General features: G+C 43.1%; 1 protein-coding gene across 1 annotated transcript in view; it reads right to left on the bottom strand.

The window, feature by feature from the left end:
- CDH13 (cadherin 13) overlaps positions 1-18,896 on the bottom strand; it is an 879,383-nt gene that overhangs the window by 489,303 nt on the left and 371,184 nt on the right. The window contains exon 4 of the mRNA XM_055000790.1: positions 7,506-7,622. Within this exon, the coding sequence (XP_054856765.1) occupies positions 7,506-7,622 (117 nt within the window). The remainder of the gene's footprint in view (positions 1-7,505; positions 7,623-18,896) is intronic.

Here is an 18,896-nt window from a genome sequence, read left to right as displayed (position 1 = left end):
GGCTTAAAACGGCAGATTCTCGATTATTTGCATCTACAGTTGTTAAACCAAGGTTGGGGGAAAGAGCACAAAGCCAAAAACCCCGGGACTTGGATGACAGGAAAAAGTCTGCCCCAACTTGAATTAGAACCTAGCTAAAAGTTATTTTTTTATATAATTAAAGGACACACGTTCCCTTCCTGCCTATGATATAGTTACCTTTCATGCTTAAAATGGCAGATTCTTGACTATTTGCATCTGCAGTTGTTAAACCAAGGTTGGGGGAAAGAGCACAAAGCCAAAAGCCCCGGGACTTGGATGACAGGAAAAAGGCTGCCCCAACTTGAATTAGAACCTAGCATATTTGCAGAAGTTATGCTATATGGCATGAAATCTGGTTAGTCTCAAATAAGCTGGGGGGAACGATACATCCACCACAGAGACAGGTATCTGCAGGGAGAATTACGTATTATGAAGCTGAATTTGCCAGTAAATTGGGGGGCATTATACCCGTGCAACTGCCATTGACATGGAAGATGGATGGGAAACACACTGCATCTCATTGACAGTAAGGGTACCTCTGTGAGCCTATGGATTGCTCTCTATATTTCTATCTAGCATTGTAAAGATTAAATTATGGTGGTGACATGGAGAAACCAAGGCTGTATCACTTCAGAAGTGGCTAGGGTTGCCAGCTGGGTGACTGAAAGGAGAGACTTCCCAAAATGGCTGATATATAAATCGTTATGTAGGCCCCAGAAACTTAATTAAAAGATTCCATGTTTGGGCCGTTAGCAGAATCTATCGTGTGGCCTAGGAAGCGTGATTATAGGTGGTTATGAGCTCGTTCTGCTGGCTGGTGTGTGTGCAGGAGAGAAAATAATAAATCATACACCTGGTTTATATTTAGAAAAGAAATAAGAGTTCTTTATTGCAGGAACTCCATGCTCTGATAGGAAAGGAGGAGAGACAGATCCTAACTACCTATCTAGTCTAAGGATGGACATGGATGGCAGGGCAAGGCCTGCATCCATGCTGCCAAGATGGAAGGAGGAGAAGAAGAGAGGTGTTGCCTGGATCAATGCCAGGAAGAGAAGAAGTGATCAGGAGGAAGTCAGGAGGAGGAAATCCTGAGAATAGCAATCTGCGTATTAAAGGACAGAGCAGTAATAACAGTAAACAGTAAACAATAATAAACAGTAAACAGAGTGCCCTGACTGCTCTATCTTTCTAATTCTTTGGTTTGTCCCCCTCTGAAACCTGAGGAGAGAGACAGCGCTAGATGCTCCTCTTCCAACAATGGCATCCTGGGATACTGCAACATCACTTCCAGTTGCATAACTGGAAATGACATCACTGCATTGTGCGATGCTTTAGGATTCACCATAGAGTTTGAGGTGAATTCTAGAGTACCCTGGGACATGGTGACATCACTTCCAGTTACCTAGCCAAAAAGGATGTTGCAGTGCCTCAGGATGCTCTTTTGCCCTCCCATTTCCCCTCCACTGCCCTATCGAGCAACAGCAGGGGACAATGATTAATGGTTGGAGGTTAACCTAGACAATTGATGAAGCAAAGTACCACCAAGTCATAGCTGACTTATGGTGACCTCTGGTGGGGTTTTTAAGGCAAGACACTTCCTTGTCCTGACTTTGCAACCCTGGTTATCATTAGCACTTCAATCTTGGTAGAATGTCGAAGGAAGAGGTGATATGTCTTACACCTGGCAGTACTTCCCAGGTCAGTACCTCCATTGGACTTTATACCTCCAATACTTCTAGAGCTTGCCTTTCTGCCCAAGTGAGTTGCAGAGATGATGAATATTCCTCAAAGGGGTGGGGGGTCTTATAGCAGTTTAGCAACTGCTTCTTGTTTCCCAGGCTTTGAATAGATGTCTAAATATTCTATACAGAACATGAAGGCATCACCAATTTCATTGTTTGTTGTATGACATTTTAATAACAACAACAGTGTGCTTACATACTGCCCTTCTTGAAAGATTAGTGCCCGCTCAGAGCAGTGAACAAAGTCAGTGTTATCCTTATTCCCACAATACAGCTGGAGAGCTCTGCTGAGAGGAGAAGCTGACCCAAGGCCACCTGCAGAGCTGATGACAGTAGTGGGAGTCAAACCAGCAGAGTGTTGATTCACAACCCAACAACTTAATCACTACGCTACAGCAGTAGTGGAATTCGAACCAGCAGAGTGCTCATTCACAGCCCAACCACTTAACAACTATGCTACAGTTGCTTTCATAATAATACCAGTGCTTACATACCACTCTTCTAGACAGATTAGTGCCCCACTCAGTGCTGCAAACAAAGTCACTATTATCCACACAATACAGCTGGGGAGCTGAGGCTGACCCAAGGCCACCTGCAGAGCTGATGGCAGTAGTGGGAGTCAAACCAGCAGAGTGCTGACTCACAGCCCGACCACTTAACCACTATATTACAGCAGCTTTTTGTACCATTTTCACAAGATTTTGCAGACCACATCTATGCACCCAAAACATGAATTTATTCCTTTAAACTGCATAAATTTAGCAATGTAAAATTTCAGTGCGAGGAAATGGAAAATAAAAGGCTGGCACATTTCATTTATAAAAGTGAAAAGCAGAACTGACACTAGAATCACAAAGCACAGGAATGCCAAATCCAGTATCATCCCTGCAAAAAGGAGAGAGAAAGAGAGTCCTCCGTCACAAGTTTTCATGGGCTTCAGGCTGAACTGTGAATGCATACAGCACAACAAATCTGTAAGCCCTTATGTTGTCAGCCACAGGTCTCTACTGCTTTAGCTAGAAGATGTTTCAGATGAAGAATTTCTCTCCAGGCTGTGTTATTTAAAGGAAAGTTTAGGTCATCCCCAAGCACAGCCTCATCAGCGGGGAATCCTGGATTTTATGCAATTACTCAGTTCATTCGAGGCTCTGGCAAATTAGTCCTGGCTAAGTTAGGAAATGTCGCATGTTTATTAGTGAGGAAATTGCAAGTACGAATCGAGTTGTACTCATGTAAGAGGCAGTCATGCAAGGTATTGCATGTTCCAGCCTCATCTACAAGAGCATTCAGGCATGGCTGTATTCAAAAAGCCACTTGGAAGTGTTTTTTTTGGGGGGAGGGGGGAGCAACAACTGTAAGCATCTATCTCCAGAAGAGTCAAAACAAGATTCTTTGGTGTTGCTCTGATTGGATGGAACGTTCAGGATATTATTAAGAATTTAGGAGCTGCTGTCTGGCCAAGCGACCATCTACTCCAACGTCCTGTTTCCAGCTGAAGCCAAAGGGAAGCCCACTTGCCAGATCCCAGGAAATTCCTGGAGACTTTGAGGAGGAGCCTAGGTTTGGAGAGGGGAGGGACCTCAGTTGAAGTAGAATGCCATAGAGTCTACCCTCCAAAGCAGCCGTTTTCTCCAGGGGAACTGATCTCTGTAGACTGGAAATCAGTTGTAATTCCAGTTCTAAGCCAGAAGCTTGACAAACCTAACTCACGTGTTTAAAAGACAGCAAAAAGGTATAAGTATGCGTGCAATTGCATCGATATAGTCTTTTTGCAGTGTCTTATAGATTGTGTGCGTGTTCCCCCTGGTATAAAGGGTTGGGTCACATGGATTCGTTCCACTAGCAGAGGTGGTTTCCTCTGATGGAAGGGCCCTTCCCTGATGTAAAAAGCTTGTGCAATAGATCTGCAGGGCTAAAGTTTTCCCTGGTGATTTCAGCTCCATGTTAGCCGCTGCAAAAAGGGAATTTCAGAGTCAAGGTGCCACCACATAGAAGACCTTGTCTCCAGATGCCTCCCCATAGTCAAGGCCTGTAGATTACACCTTGCACCTGCTGACTGTTCTCCAACATCTGACAATCACAGGCATTCTGCTTCTGAGCCCGGAAAATCCCATTCAGATAGGAAGGCTCAGAGCCAGCAATAAACAGACCCTCCATTATTCTGGTCAACCCAGTTTTTAAGCCAGTGCTTTATTAGGGTGATGGTCATGTGTGGTTTACCCATTGCTTGTGCAGCTGCTGATAAAGTGTAATGGCAAGGGGAGCTCCACATGTAACAACAACAACAACAACAACAACAACAACAACAACAACAACATTCAATTTATATACCACCCTTCAGGATGACTTAACACCCACTCAGAGCGTTTTACAAAGTATGTTATTATTATCCCCACAACCAGGGTTCATTTTGAGGGGGAATGCACAGGAATGCTGTTCCGGTAGTTCTCCAAAGAGGTCACATGTCAGGTGGCCCTGCCCATCTGATTTTTGGCCATTTGGGGCCCGTTTTGGCCTGGATTGGTCCCAAAATGGCCAGGATTGGGCCTAAAGCAGCCAGGATTGGTCCCAAAATGGCCAGGATCGGGCCTCTGATGGGTGGTGGATCACTCTCCCACTCAACAGCTGCCCAGTTCTGACCATTTGGGGCCCTTTTCAGCCATTTCAGCCCCTTTTTTGCCATTTTGGGCCCAATTTTGGCCCTGAATGTCCAGGATTGGGTCCAAAACAGCCAGGATAGGTGAGGTCAGGGACTGTGGCATATGAAAATCAGTTATGCTAATGACACACTTCCGGTGCTGGCAAGGGGTGTGGCATATGCTAATGAGTTATGCCAATGAATTGTGCTAATGAGTTGTGCTAATGAGTTCCTGCAGCTCTTTTTCTACGAAATGACCCCTGCCCACAACAAAGCACCCTGTGAGGTGGATGGGGCTGAGAGAGCTTCGAGAAGCTGTGACTGACCCAAGGTCACCCAGCTGGTTTCAAGCAGAGGAGTGGGGAATCAAACCCGGCTCTCCAGATTAGAGTCCTGCCGATCTTAACCACTACACCAAACTGGCTCTCCATGGCAAGTTTCCCCTCCCCAGTCCCCCAGTAACGACCACTCTCCCCCACCATGGACATGAAGGCATTTGCAATTTTTTAAAAACTTAGCACTAGAATATTCTTATATCAGTCTAACATTATAATAAGCGTAAGTGGTTCTTTGAACTCATAGCTTTCATTTTTTTTAAAAAAAGTCAGTCCCTAGGAACTTTCAGTTCAGAGATATGCCTTTTATCCCCAGAAGGGAGGAGGCCAGGATAGGTAAATAACAACAAAAGCAACAATGTTCGATTTATATACTGCCTTTCATGGCAACTTAATGCCCACGCAGATCGGTTTACAAAGTGTGTTATTATCAAGACAATCACCCTGTGAAGTGGGTGTGGCTGAGAGAGCTCTGAGAAGCTGTGACTGGCCCAAGGTCACCCTGCTGGCTTCAAGCGGAAAAGCAGAAATCAAATCCAATTCTCCAGATTAGAGTCTTGCCGCTCTTGACCGCTATACCAAACTGGCTAGATAGAGGAAGACTGACTGGTCTGAGGCCACCCCTACAAGCACAGTTTTTGAACATGGAACTCCCCAGAACTGATCTGACACTTGGAACGTTACGCCACATGATATCTGCATAGTTACCGATAGATTAATGGACAGACAGATTTAACGTATGTCCTATTGCACTATTAGCTAATAATTGCATTTGACGTTCCTCAAACAGGAAATTCCACTAAGATCCTACACATTCTGGAGCCTCTTTCCAACACAACACACATGACTTTCTCAGAGCATATGTGGAAATGCTTCCTTCCTTTGAAATGGGCTACGTCTTTTATGTAAATTAGCATAGCAGTCAGCTATGCAGCTTTCTCTTCTGACTCTCTCCCCAGAGAAAGCAACATAGATGCTCTCATCAGTTGTTCTTACATACAGGAATCACAGTCATCGTTTTCAGCAACATTGCTACAGATCCAGGAAGAAAAAAATAAAACCACGATGCTCTGTGTTCCTTGTTGACACAGAAGTAGTTTGCTGTCTCCGGCTCATAGATGGACACAAGTGGAATTTCCAGAATCACAACTTTTTTTCTTTCTTTCTTTCTGTAAATGACTATATGGAGTTATAGCTAATTCGTTTTCCCCACTTTGAACTGAAGACTATAACTCATTATAGCATTTTATTGATCAACTCAGCTGGGTTTGTCCTTATAGGGGGCAAGTTCAATAACACTCAATATTACATTTTTATTACACCCCCAGCTGCTGGGCTTGCCTCTGAATTTTCGTTCCTTCTCCTCCCTCCAAGATTGCTGCCAGCAAAACAAAAGTTAATGCTTGCATTAGCAAAAATACAATACGAGAAGCACCTGTGTGCTCAATGGGGCACCTCCAAGCTCTGTCAGGCACCTGCAGTTTGGATACAGCTTGAAGTACTCAAAAAACGCAATGCAAAACAGATTAGTTCTTGCAAAAAATGTAGCCCTACAAGTGTTATTCCTCCACAATAGCTCAACCCTACAGAAGATCTTCTGCTACAGTCTGTATATTTAAATGAAGTATATTGGTGCAATATCAGCACTTGGGTTATATATAATGGTTTGCCAAATGTAAAGACTACAGATACCATGTTGAAGTGCAAATTCACATAAGCAATAACTTCTAGGGCCTACATGCAAATATTCAAATCTTTCATCAAGTCAAAACCCAGCTTTTACATAAAGTATTTGGCATAAACCTGCTTTCTCACTGAAACTTATGTGTAAACATACATTCTTCCCCTGTTTATAACTGCCTCTAACTCTCTCCCTGTTGTCAAATTTTAGACTGTAGCTTCTCAGGGCAGGGACCCACCTGGTCGATTGATTTTGCTCTAAATTAAATTCTTATCCCCCCAAAAGAGTTCCCAGGGTTCCCAGCAGAAAGCTTGAGGTGAAGTCTCCTATCATTCAAGCCAGTTCACCAAACAATATGATGGCTCTAATTAAACCCCCTCTGAGTATAAGACAAAACAATTCAGAATTTTCAAAGCTTCCTTGGTTTCAGTAACTGAACTCTAGGCTCCATGTTACTGCAACTTTAGCCATTGTTATTTTTACCCTGGAGCCTACATGCATCGTGCTTCCTGTGCTGAGTTTACCACTAGCAATGTAAGGATAGTTCAGTAAATATCTCCTCCCAAGATCTGATAAAAAAAGGATTTTGTGGTGGATGAATACGGAGCGGCAGATAAACATTGCTGGAGTGGCGTGCCCTTCAAATTTAATATGAAAGTGAAGAGACACGTTAAACACCTTCCCTACATTTATCGCTAGACTTGCATGTAAGGTTCGTTTCTTCTTTCCTACAAAGCTTTCAAATGCTCTAAATCTCATGAGGACTCCTTCCACTCTAGCTGAGCAACTGAACCATGCAAAGAAGAACATTTAGAGCACGATACCAAGAGAGGCAGACTGGTGCAACTTCACAACTTAGTCTGGGAACCAATGTTGGGCCTTCTACCAATACAATGGGGAAGTTCCAAGCTCTTATTATGGCAATAACTTTCCTTGTTAAGTACCACCTTAACACCACCTCTGCATCCAAAGACCAATTTCTTGGCACCAAATACATGAAGACACAAGTGTACTTGACCAAAAAGCGGCTGTAAGTAAGAAAAAAAACAATCCCTTAAATGTCAAAGCAGGTGTGTTTTTCCACTCACCCTGCCCACAGGTCTTGGAAATGGCGGTCTCTGGTTTTCAGGAATTAGAATTGGGGTGGCCACAATCGACCTTCTTTGCCTTACGTTTCCAAGGCTGCCTTCAGCTTTAAAGATCTCCTAAAGGAAAAAAAAAAGGAGGGGGGGAAATGAGATTAATTAGGTCAAGGCTCCTCTGGACAGCTTAATTTATTATCCTTCTTCTGCATATTTTCATTATGGAACAAATGCATCCATGAACCAAAGTTCTACTAATAGACATCCCCACACCGTCATTAACCATAGATGTATTGTTAGTTCAAGAAGCAGGTTCATGCTTATGATTAATGAAGATCATTGTTAAGTTCCTTTGAGTGGATTCTTCAGGATCATTCTATTCATGACAATGCCAATAATGACTGATAACTTATGCTCTACCTTGCATCCCTGGAAGTCCAGTAAGTGGGCAGGCATGCAAATCAGCCATTCCCATTCCATTTGCAGTGGAACAGAGTACTAGGGGGATTTGGCATCAGTACACAAGAGTAGAGACGGGCACGAACCAGGAAAAAAATGAACCATGTGGTTTGTGGTTTGTCAAATTCATGAAGCACGAACCACAAACTTTCATGAACTTGCCCCGGTATGCGAATCGGTTTGTTTGGTTTGTGAAAACGTTACATCCAGGTCAGAAAATCATCATTTCTGGGCCAGCAGGAGGTCAATTCCGGGCCAGTAGAAGGCCACTTCCGGGTCAGCAGAAGGTCTGCAGGAAGTCCATCCCCTGTTGCCGAGGAAACTGATTGATTGGCACCAGGCTGTCTGCAGTCATGAACCAAAAAAAGGAACCAAACGAATCAGCCTAAAGTTTGTGGCGGTTCATCAGAAATGAGATATGATGAACCGCGGTTCATGAACCACGAACCGGCCTGGTTCGTGCTTAATTTTGGTTCGTAGTTTGGTTCGTGCCCATCTCTACATAAGAGTAACATTCTATTATATCCTGTAAGATCAGTATCTCATGTTTTGGAAGCATACACACATAGTCCGCACCTGTACTTGACTCTCTTAAGATTGCAGCAGCAGTCTAATGGGAGCCCCTTATGCCCAATTAGCTACAGTTTTTTTTAAAAAAAATATTTTATTTTATTAAAACAGAAAAAAGAAGGATAAAGGAAGAGGACAAGAAAAATATAAAGCTTTGTGCTACAAGGATGATCAAAGTACAGAGGACAAAAATCATAATGTTTTGATTTTCTAATTTAAAGGTTAATTCACTACAGTTTTGATGCTCTTTTTTCTCTTTCCCCTCTTCTGGCAAAAGTGGCATCATTATGTAGCCAATCATATCGGGTTAAGTGTTTGAATCTCTCTACACAATACTTTTGACACATGTTCTTCATGTCGGGAGATGTAACGTTAACCAGGAAGCATAGTTTTGAAAGATAGAGCCAGCAGAGGTCACTCCAGAGGGGATGGATTCTTCATAGTGCTCCTCTGCCTCTGCTGTGCTTGACTCTCTTCCCTTCTGGAGCTTTTACCCTGTCACTCTCACTGCTTAAAACTTTGAATTAACTGAACCTCGGCAGGGCAAAGGCTCTGGAAGGTGAGATGCCAGAGGAGGTGGTGGGCTGTAAGAGAATCCGTCCCCTCCAGAGTGATCTCTGCCCGCTCTGTCTTCAAAACTATGCTTCCCGGCTAACACTGTATCTCCTGACACTTGACGAACATGAGCCCAGGTGTCTTGTGTAGAAAGACTCTTAGTGTCAGCAAGGGCAAACTAATTCAGTATGAAGTCAATGCTCCCCCCAAAAAACACACAAAGCATTGCCCTCACTCAGACTTAACTTCATTCACATTCAGTGACATCATCATGAAGCTAAATATGATTGGCTAAACGATGCTGCTGTCGATACTGGGTAGAAGGTTGATTCTGAACTGCAGGAAATGGAATTTCTTGTAGATTTTTACTGCTATAAATTTAATGGGTTGGATACAGACTACATTTTCCAATGGCATGATGGAATTTTCCTGCCTGCCCCCTCCCACCAGTCTCCACAAAATGCTGATCCTGGGAGATTGTTATGAAGGGGACTCTCCAGTGGGAAGGGAGAACTGATGGAAATCAATCAATCAATCAATCAATCAATCAATCAATCAATCAATCAATCAATCAATCAATCAATCAATCAATCAATCAATCAATCAATCAATCTATTCTTGTGGTTCATGACCGCACATGTCAGTTTAAACAAATGATAACAAAACTGAAAGGATTTTGAGAAATAAACAATAATAGAATTTACAAAAATGAGCACTAAAACTCTGAAGATTAAAAGCAAGGCTCAATATTAATAAACGGGGCATAGACTAAGAGGGCCACTTAATTCATATATTGAGTTCCTTCTATAGTCATTCCTTGCAAATTCTATAGGCTACAGCAAGGAATCTGATGCAGGCAAATGAAAACTGAGGGGTTATGCCAAATAGAAACTTGTTAGTAATTTCTGATGCAGGGGAGTATGGGAAACCTCCTAAGCAAATGTTGTAAGATCTTCATATGAGCTTCCAGATAAAAATGTGCTAATTTAGTTTGGATCCAACTTGATATCATTACCTACGGGCAGGGAACTGTTTGTCAAGCAAAACATTAAATCAGTTTACCCTACATCTATATGCTGGCAGTGAATAAGCAATGCTAAGAGTAAAATAGCAAGACATAAAATTTAAGCATCAGTGATGACAGCTGTAAAACAAAATGCGGGAATAGCAATGGGAGGCAAAAGCTTTAGAACCAGCCAGAAGAGAGTCGAAGCGATCAATTACTACGCAGTTAACACATGGCAGATCAACAAAGTTTTAATGTGGCCCCTGAAGCGGAGCAGGGAAGGAACCCATTGGGCCTCCCAGACAGTGCTGCCAACCTCCAGGTGGGGCCCAGAGTTCTCCCAGAGTTGCAAATGATACCCAAATGACAGAAATTCCCTTGGAGGACATGGTGGTTTCAGAGGGTACAGTATATGGCGTCACATCCTCGCTAAGCTCCCTTCCTTTCTCCGGTACCTCAAATCTCCAAGAATTTCCCAAGCCAAAGTTGGCATCCCTTCTCCCAGAATCACCACTGTCAAGGAGTCCCAACCCAAGTTCCCATCCCTCATGATTTGACACACAGTCTCCAAAAAAGAGTTAAGAGTGTAAACTTAGGTAGGCCACTTGTTCCCCTGGGATGTGATTCGAATTTATATCATTGCTGCAAAATTCTGCTTCCTTATGGACTTTTCCCAAGCAGTTTAACATTGTATTTGTTGAAATCTTTTACTTTTTGTACCTGTTCGTCGCACCACCATGGAATATTGTTATGTGTGAAATGCTGTTATGCATTTGTGTTTGGAATTAACTTTATTGAGCACATTAGCACTTTATAAAAATATAGAAACTACTGTTTATACTTGGGGATTGCATACTCCAGGAGTTTCCTATAATTTCTTGTCTGTAGTGTGCCCCTGGAACAGCTCTTAAACCCCTGGAATGTGAGGCAATCCTCTTCTGCACGGATGGATACATGTGCTTCGCAATATCTCTTCCTTTCCCCCTGTCAAAGAATCTCCTTGCCTTGGGCTATCCACACCTGGTGGGACAATGGTCTTCCTAAATTGGTATGAAAAGCAGTCCCCCCCCCCCCCCAGATTTGGCAATGAAAATAGGCCTGAGAAGTCACCTTTAGGAGACAGAGGCTCATTTTTCTTGCCATTGTGCCAACTTTGATTACTTTTGAAAGCGTCTCCCTCATCCTGAATTCCCCGCCATCCCCAGAGCCTCGCCGTGACGCTCTCTCCTTCCCGTCTACAGGGCACTCGGGTCCCTGGGTTTTGCTTCATCTTTCCATTCCTCTCCCTCAAAGGATCTGGGCCTGATAAAAATTCATGAGAAAGGGCAAGACAAAAATACTTGATGTGTCAAGGAAAACAGAAAGGGGAAAAAAAACCCTGACTCCTGTCCAAAAGGCAAGTGTGTGATACGGCAGAAGTAAGCTTTCAAATCCACTTACAAGAGTAAACACAGAGGGAGAGACCCAGCTGCCGTGTAAAAGTAGCATAGGTTAGAAGAATGACAAGAATCAGACTCCTGTATTCTTGGAGCGATAGAGCTGTTTTCTTGCACATCAACTAAACAACAGCCACAGGTACCGTCACTCTGGTGGATTCCTGGGAATGAATCCAGAACTGCTTACATGCATGTACTGCTAATTAACTTAAGATTGCTGCATCACTGGAAAACAATCAGACAGTATGCCATTCTGTGGACTGACTTATGACACAGATACACCAATAAGACTTCTTTGGCATGCTTTCCCCATTTAGGTCCTTTCCACATGTTCTTAAAGGGACAGCCCACTCACCAAACGCTGGCAGCTTTTCCCCTTGATGCCAGAGGTCTCCATTTTCAAAACGGTTGCAGGCTGTTTGGAGGAAGCCTGCAACCGTTTTGAAAATGGAGACATCTGGAGTCAAGGGGGAAAGCCGCCAGCATTCGGTGAATGGGCCGTCCCTTTAAGGACGTGTGGAAAGAGCTCTAGAGCAGAATGTCTTTTTTTCAGATTTATGTTCCCTCTCTGCATCTGTGCAGTTCGACACATCCTGTCAATAAGCCTGCAGAGGATATGTTGCCTGTTTTTTTTTTTTTTTTTGCAGCTGCACAGCAAGTGGCATCTATCCTGCAGTGTTCACAAGAATGGATCATGGACAGGCAACAAAAGCACACAAAGAAACTAAAGTAGCAAGTCTCCACTTAAAATTGCCTGCAACTGTTTTGAAAATGGAGATGTCTGGAGTCAAGGGGGAAAGCCGCCAGCATTCAGTGAGTGGGCCATCCCTTTAAGGATGTGTGGAAAGAGCTCTAGAGCAGAATGTCTCTTTTTCAGATTTATGTTCCCTCTCTGCATCTGTGCAGTTTGACACATCCTGTCAATAAGCCTGCAGAGGATATGTTGCCTGTTGTTGTTTTTTTTGCAGCTGCATCTATCCTGCAGCGTTCACAAGAATGGATCATGGACAGGCAGCAAAAGCACACAAAGAAACCAAAGTAGTAAATCTCCACTTAAAAAATTCAAATTTACTTAAAAAACAAACAAACTATGTGCCTTTTAAAAATTTAAGCAGCAGTGCTAGATAAATAGGAGAAATCCACAGGAAAACTGAATGAATGGCTCTGCTACAGGCAAGAAGGATGTGAAACAAAGTGGCACATTATGGAATAACAATAACAATAACATTTGATTTATATATGACCCTTCAGGACAACTTAATGCCCATTCAGAGCGGTTTACAAAGTGTGTTGTTATTATTCTCACTATGACAATCACCCTGTGAGGTTAGTGGGGCTGAGAGAGCCTCTGAGAGAGCTGTGATCGACCAAAGGTCACTCAGCTGGCTTCAAGCAGAGGAGCGGGGAATCAAACCCCGTTCTCCAGATTAGAGTCGTGCCGCTCTTAACAACTACACCAAACTGGCTTTCTCCCATTTCTGATATTAATAAAAGTTAGCTTGCTGTTTGGCCATAAACAAAATCTCCTTGAAATTTAAAACTGGGTGTATCGTTCCGCCTGTACTTTCCCAACTCTGCTTTGGCAGCTCCCCATGAAACTGCACTGCTATGCTTGGAAAATGGTTTGTTCTCTACCACATTTCTTGCCTTCCGCAGATCACTGGGCTGCTGTTGGATAGAATTATTATATGTCAAGTACATGAGGTACAAATTATTACAAGCACCATCTGAGCGTGATCATTGAGCATATTGACAGTTAATACTTTCCAAAATGTTTACCATATTATTAAGAAAAAACCCTTTGCATTTATGAACATCCCTCTCAAAGACTTTGCAGTGTGCTAGGAGGGCTTCGCAACTGAGAAAAGGGACAGCTGTTTAAATAAATCATAGATCAATGAATAAAATTAATGACGACCAAAGAGCCAGGGATGTACTCAGGCACCTGCTCAGAAGCCATCAACTTCCTCTCAACCTTTTAGTCACTGAGAAAAAAGAAATCATGACACTTGTACGTTTTAAAGCATATAAATGCCCCTGCTATTGTCAAAGTTCACTGTTAACTGGTTTGGAACATGAGTTTTCTCCACGTGTTACGAGCAGCTGCATTACAAACCAAACAACGCTTCTCTAACAAGCCTTTTTGTTTGCTGCAGCTTAGAACATTGATGATTATGAACAGATCGGCAAGGAGATCTTGGACATGTAGTTTTCCAAGAGGAAGATCCTGGGACTCAATCCTTAGCACAATGGATTTCACTCTCGTAGGGTTGACAACTTGTCAACCTCCAGATGGTGGCTGGAGATGCTCTGGAATTACAACTGGTCTCCAGGCCATTGAAATCAGTTCCCCTGGAGCAAATGGCTGCTTTGGAGGGTGGATTCTACGGCATTATACCATACAGAGGTTTCTCCCCTCACTTTCCAGGCTCCAACCCCCAAATCTCCCAACCTGGCCCTGGCAACTACTCTGCAGCTCATTTGCAATTGTGATCAACCAGAAGAGCTCTATTTACTTTCATCTTTGTCAGGAATGCTCACAGCTAACCTGTTCTTCCAGAAGTGGCTGTTTCATGGTGGGAACCACCAGCCAACCAGAAGTCCCAGTAGGCAAGGGCTTGAAGCAAGGGGCGGGTGCCACATTGAGGAACAGTGCTCAGATGAGCCACAGATGACATCAGAGAATCACATTTGGCTCCTGAGTAGAGATGGGCACGAACCAAAATACGACCCCCCAAAACCCATGAACCAGGCCAGTTCGGGGCTCGCGAATGAGCATTTGTGGAAGCTCCTTTTCACAGAACTTCCACAAACTGTATACTGGTTTGTTGGGTTATATGTACAGGGGCAGTTTAAATGGCCATTTCCACAGGTAAATGCCCCTTGCTGTGGCAGCCATTTGAGGGGCAGGGAGGCAGTTTTCAGCCTCTTCTGCTGCCCTGGGGGCCAACAGGGCAGCAGAGGAGGCTGTTTTCGGCCTCTGGCACCATTCTGCAGGCCCTCAGGGTGGTGGAAGAGGCCAAAAACGGCTTTCCCACCCCTCCCAGGAGGAGAGGAAGGATGCCGTGCCATAGGGGAAGGTAAGTGTGAGGCTGGGGCTGGGGGCTGGGGTTTGGTCAGTTTAAAGGGCCCTGCCACTGGCAGGTCCCTTTAAACTATTAGCTGGCAAGCGGTGAGGGGGGGATCCCCCCTTCCACCTGCCAGCTGATAGTTTAAAGGGACTTGCCTCTTGCAAGGCAGGAAAGGGCCCTTTAAACTGTTAAAAAACCCCTTTCCCTGCTGCTGTTAAGGCCAGAAAGGGACATTTAACCCCCACGAACCACGAACTGGTTCGTAACTGGTCCAGTTCCATGGTTTGTGGTTCATGAAACCCACCAACCTCCTGGTTCGTTTTTTTTGTTCCATGCCCATCTCTATTCCTGTGTCACTGAATGAGTGTCACTGCCCAAGAATCTCCAAACCATAGCCTTCGACTCTCCTAGTCCTATCCACCATATCCCCTTGTTTCTCAGGCTCCCAGCCTAGGTGAGACAATGTGTTTCTCATGAACAGACCTTCAACAGGAGTGGCCATGCCACAATTGGAGGCACAGGAGTGCCAAAATCCCAGTGATGACTCAAGAATAATAGAGAGGTAGTTAGCAGCAAATACATCCAGATTTTAAATAGGCAAACACTCAAGGTACATATATCTCAATTATATTAATATATGTACCCTGAAAGTTTGAATTTCTGATTATATTGAAGAGTCCAGTAGCACCTTTAAGACTAACCAACTTTATTGTAGCATAAGCTTTCAAGAGCCATAGCTCTCTTCATCAGATGTGTGTGACGAAGAGAGCTGCGGCTCTTGAAAGCTTATGCTACAATAAAGTTGGTTAGTCTTAAAGGTGCTACTGGACTTTTTACTATTTTGTTCATTTGTGTCATTTATAGTTCACCTTTCTCACTGAGACTCAAGGTAGATTAAATAGTGTGAGATTAGTGCAATCAGTGTCAAGGACATTTCCATACAGTGTCATTTTCATAAACAATGCCATAGGGTAAATAAATGAAAGTTTACCAAGACATAGCATTAGCAAGAATCTAATACAGAGTAGAAAAAATACTGAAACAGAACATAAACAGTTCTAGGACTGACATTAGGCAACATGAAGCACAGGTAGCTCATAGGAGCACATATTGAAAGCAACAGATAGTATGTAAGGCAACATAGTGGTGAAGTCTATGGTCCCCAACTCATTAGCGAAGCATCTGAGACCCCCTCCCTACAATGTAAAAAGCCTTTTTGAATAATTCAGTTTTCCAACGTTTGTGGAAAGCCACTTCATCTTAGACATTTGGAACCATCAATTGAACTGACATGTTGGAAGAGTAACAAAATACACACACTCTAAAAATATCTAGGAATTTCAAGGGAAGGAAAGCCCGAGCAAGGCAAAATTATTTGTCCAGTCATTATCGTGGACAAATCCCAGAAAAGAGAAGCAAATTTTCCTTCGATGAGTTTAAATTCACTTAATCTGCAGATTTAATTTGCTCTTTGATAGCAAAAACTTTTAGTAGAGAACATCTCAAACTCTCTCTTGTCGCTGCCTGCTCCTATAAATAAATACCACTAACTCTTTCTGTTAAACACCTCCAGACCTCCTCCTCCCATCCTTATTTACATTAGGAAATGTATTTTTATTTGAGCCAGATGGAAATTATGCTTGTAGCAGGGACAATGGCATGCTGCTCATTAAATATAATGATTGTGCAATTATATACAAACAACTAAATACACACTGGATGGCTGCATGTATCACACCACAAAACATCTTCAGAAAAAAAATACATTCTACTGTTCTGACCTCATGTAACTGGGTATAATGTTTGCATTATTCCTAGGGATGCTATCAAACTTCACAAGCCTGCGGGTTCGATGATTTTGAGTCTTAATTGGGAGAAGCTTAACGCACACACACAAAAATGCATGCTTCTTGCTTCCACACATAAGTGTGCATTTCCAATATTTGCACATCAAGAAAATAGCTGTGTGTGTGTGTGTGTGTGTTTATATACACACATGCATGCATGTGCATGATTTGGTGGTGGGTGATGGAAAGTGCGTCAAGTTGTAGCTGACTTATGGCAACCCCATTGCGCCTTTCAAGGCAAGAGACTAACAGAGGTGATTTGCCATTGCCTGCCTCTGCTTAGCAATCTTGGTCTTCCTTGGAGGTCTCTCGTCTAATTACTAAGCAAGGCCAACTCTGCTTAGCTTCCAAGATCCTACAAGATCGGGCTTGCCTAGGCTATTTGTACTGGTACAACTCAGGGCCACATCACGTTCCAGTCAAGGAAAGACACAAAAGTTCTTTTTATACATGGCTGCAGATGTCGTTGCAGCCTCCAGAAGATTAGATAAATCTGTCCTGTTTGAAGTTGTATGTCCCTGGAGGAATTTGCAGGGTTATTTTGGACATTACGCTGGGAAGAAGCCTTGTTTCTTTAGAACAAAATGTCTTTTGGCAAAGGGTAGCAAAAAGGCACTGGTGATGGTCCATCTTAGTATTGTGCTGGCGAGCTGCTTTGTGGTTTACTTGTATGTCTTGGAATCTATCCCACCCTCTCCTTAGAACTCGATACAAGCAGAATCCTGCTAGAAAGAGACTGCCAAGTTGAAATGTCCCTTTGCAACATCATCTGACATAGAGAACTGTGGTTCTCGAAAGCTTATGCTACAGTAAAGTTGGTTAGTCTTAAAAGTGCTACTGGACTCTTTTCTATTTTGCTACTGCAGACTAACATGGCTAACTCCTCTGGATTTGCAACATCAGATATGCCATGCAGACAGAAGATTAAATTAATCCTGTGCCTGTGTAATTCTGCCTACTAAGAGATAGTGGTAGTGACAGAAAGTGCCATCAAGTCATAGCGGCTTTATGGTGACCCCCCCCCCCCCCAAGCAGGGTTTTCATGGCAGAAGACTAACAAAGGTAGCTTTCCATTGCCTGCCTCTGCAACCCTGGTCTTCCTTGGAGGTCTCCCATCCAATTACTAACCAAGGCTGACCCTGCTTAGCTTCCGAAATCTGACACGTCGGGCTTGCTTGGGCTATTCATGTCATGCATGATTTACACTGCAGATTATTGCAAACAGCAAGGTAAACTAAAAACCACAACCATGATAACACTGCATTAAAGTAAGTTTCAAATGGGTGGTCTGTTGAAGTAGAACAAAATTCAAGTCTAGTAGCTCCTTAAAGACTTTCTAGTGTATATGTTTTTGAGAGTCAAAGCTCACTTCATCAGATACAAATAAGAATGAAGATCCATCAACCCTAATATCCAGGTCAGAAGGTAAGGAGAGGTGTTACAAACAAGAAACAGTTGGAGTTGGAATGCAGAGGTACAATGCAAAATCCAATCAGCTTGGTCAGAGCTGGGAGATATGCATAGAGGTGGGAAAAGCAGAAAAATAGCATTTGTAATGACATAATCCGTATCCAGTCCCTGAGGAGTCCATTGTCATGAACTAGTTCAGCGATCTCACATTGTAATCTCCATTAGAAGCTTCTTCATAGGAGAACTGCCACTCTAAATGTCAGCAAAGGAACGCCCTGGAAAATTATTAGAGAACTACAAAGATGCCCTTTTTCATTACTTGCTGTTTTGATCTATTTTATTATGAGCCTTTCTCCCCATTCATTTCTATTGCTGATATTCCATTGTTGATATTCATTTTTACTATGTTTATACAACCAATGCAAAAACAACTCTCAGTTTTAACAACAATACTACTAGATTTTGTTATTATGGCTGGGAGGGTAGGGGAGAGAACTGCAATTTTCCACTGAGCAGCAAAGACCCATGTTAGAAACTGGGATGCTCTAATCTTTACAGCACACACAAAATCTGGTAAGATCTTTATGAAACAGAGAAACAGAAATGAAAGGGGCATATTCTTTTTTCCCTAGCTAATCCTTAGTATGGAAGAAAAATGGTAGTTCTAGGTATGGGAAGTGGATGAGAAGTGAATGCTCTTCAAGGATTGAAGGACTACATTTAAACAGGCTTACTTTTGATATTCCAGACACACAGGGGTCATTTCCTAGAAAAAGAACTGCAGGAACTCATTAGCATAACTCATTAGCATATCCCATTAGCATATGCCACACCCCCTGACATCATCAGACGTGTGTCAGAAGGCAACATCCACCCCTCAGGCCCCTTTCCGCAAAAATCTCCAGGTATTTCCTTAGAGCAGAATGAATCCAAGCAGCTTACGTTTCTTTGGCGCCCAGCTCCACTCGGCTTGCACTAGGAGGAAAAGGAATCACGTGGGCAGGGCCAAAACCCACGTGACCTCTTTTCAGATTCTGCCTCCA

This window comes from Eublepharis macularius, chromosome 16, assembly GCF_028583425.1.
Source record: "Eublepharis macularius isolate TG4126 chromosome 16, MPM_Emac_v1.0, whole genome shotgun sequence".
In the NCBI taxonomy this organism is placed as follows: Eukaryota; Metazoa; Chordata; class Lepidosauria; order Squamata; family Eublepharidae; genus Eublepharis; species Eublepharis macularius.
This window is presented reverse-complemented; position numbering and strand designations above follow the sequence as displayed.